This window comes from Octopus bimaculoides, chromosome 14 (assembly GCF_001194135.2).
Source record: "Octopus bimaculoides isolate UCB-OBI-ISO-001 chromosome 14, ASM119413v2, whole genome shotgun sequence".
NCBI classification, from domain to species: Eukaryota; Metazoa; Mollusca; class Cephalopoda; order Octopoda; family Octopodidae; genus Octopus; species Octopus bimaculoides.
In genome coordinates this window covers 28,293,466-28,295,203 of record NC_068994.1, presented here as the reverse complement: position 1 = coordinate 28,295,203, position 1,738 = coordinate 28,293,466, and the positions used below count along the sequence as shown (strand labels likewise).

Sequence of the window (1,738 nt, the reverse complement as noted above, 5' to 3'; positions counted from 1 at the left end):
ATATATATATACGGAGATGTACTTGCATAGCAAGTGACCTGATCTGAGATCGTGTGCTGGAACGAAAACAATTGCAGCGTGGAGGATGTTTATAAGCAGCACAGAATTTTGTCAGTGAACAGGTCGCGGTCTCAAAGCGACGAAAATATTTTGACAAATTAAATTTAAATGTTGAAGTGAATCTAACGGATTTTGTGTGTTATTTTAAATGGCTTATAAACACCTTCCACGCTGCAATTGTTTATATATATATATATATATATAAATAAATAAAATGAATGGGTAGGTTAGTCACACCTGGAATGCTCCTGGTCATATGTCTGTAGGACCAGGGCTGATTTCAGGCTAAACAACAATGGTAACTCATTCAATGCTATATGCTCAACCACATTTGCAACACTCCCGCTACTAACAATATAATCCTGTATATACAAAAAGACATGAAGGTCATAACTGGAACGATTTTCATTGTTTGTTTGGTCATGGATGACACAGGGGCAAACTAAATGACAACACTGGATATCAAAGTAGTGGGTGGTGGATATGGTAGAACAATACATCAATAGATGATATGATACCCAGTACCGTATAAGTACCATAGATTTATTTTGTCGCTCAGGCACACAAGACATGACCTTGCCGCTTCTCGGTAAGGACCCTGTGTATAAGTTCAGATCGAAGCATGCAAAGTTAAGCTGATTCCCCACAAAAGACAATATAACGTGACATTCACACATCTCTCCTATGGAACGAAATAGTTACAAGTTGAAGTAAGAATGGAAAACAGATTTCTAGCTGAGTCTGTCTGTATTACTCGTTGTTTGTCATACCAATTAGATTAAAGTATAATTTCTTAATTAGACACGAAACCATGTAAATATGGAATGGAACAAGTGAGAATTCGTGATATTTGTGCTTTTTCCAAAGGGAAGTATTAGAGTAATAAGTATAGTTAAAAGATCTAGTAAAATGACAAAGAGCTTCTATGCGGTTGTTTGCTTGGCTAGAAAGAACAGACAAATTTTACTAAAGTAAGGGTAGGCAACATTGGGTAATGTAGTTTTGATGGATAGTCACGGTTGAAACGTCTCGATCGTGTTGACTAGCGACTAAATAACACTGACATAACTCAATATCTTACCTCATGCCATTGCTGTCAGCGTGAGACTTACAAAAACACAGCGTAATTCTTTGGAGTTGACATATATGTCGACCAATGCCATTTTGAAGGACATTCTTCAGGAAGGTACTCGGTATAGAAGTACTGGACATCTTTGTATATTAGTTAAGATCGGAATACCTCCTGTGAATATTTGTAACCAATGAAGGTCAACATTGAATCGGTGTCTTCTGTGTTCGTTTACCACCGCAACACGGCTAGTGCATTGAAGTTGAATTTGTGAAGAAAAAATTTGAAATAAAAAAAATAGTTAGTTCTAATGATATTGCTTCTTTTCATTAAATCAACAACAACAAAAGAAACTATCCAATCAATTAAAACACATTTCATTTAGCAAAAATAGTTATTTAAATTTACTGGTTAAGGATTTTATAGGAACAAAAGCTACCTAACACCGCCTAGTCAAGGGGCATAAATGAAGTCATGTAAAGCTGTAGTTACTGGAATTAGATTCTTTATTAATTCTTCTTACTCTATTTGCTCTTAGTATAGGTAGAGCAATTGGTGTTTGGAATTGTTGCTTTGAAATTATTAGTAATTTGTTATTGGTGTAATAGG

At 35.3% G+C, this 1,738-nt stretch overlaps 1 protein-coding gene across 1 annotated transcript in view; it reads right to left on the bottom strand.

Moving 5' to 3' along the window:
- The window catches only part of LOC106875390 (39S ribosomal protein L43, mitochondrial), a 14,820-nt gene extending 13,302 nt beyond the window's left edge, over positions 1-1,518 (bottom strand). The window contains exon 1 of the mRNA XM_014923502.2: positions 1,142-1,518. Within this exon, the coding sequence (XP_014778988.1) occupies positions 1,142-1,272 (131 nt within the window). The 5' untranslated portion in view covers positions 1,273-1,518. The remainder of the gene's footprint in view (positions 1-1,141) is intronic.
- Between the last annotated feature and the right edge of the window lie 220 nt (positions 1,519-1,738).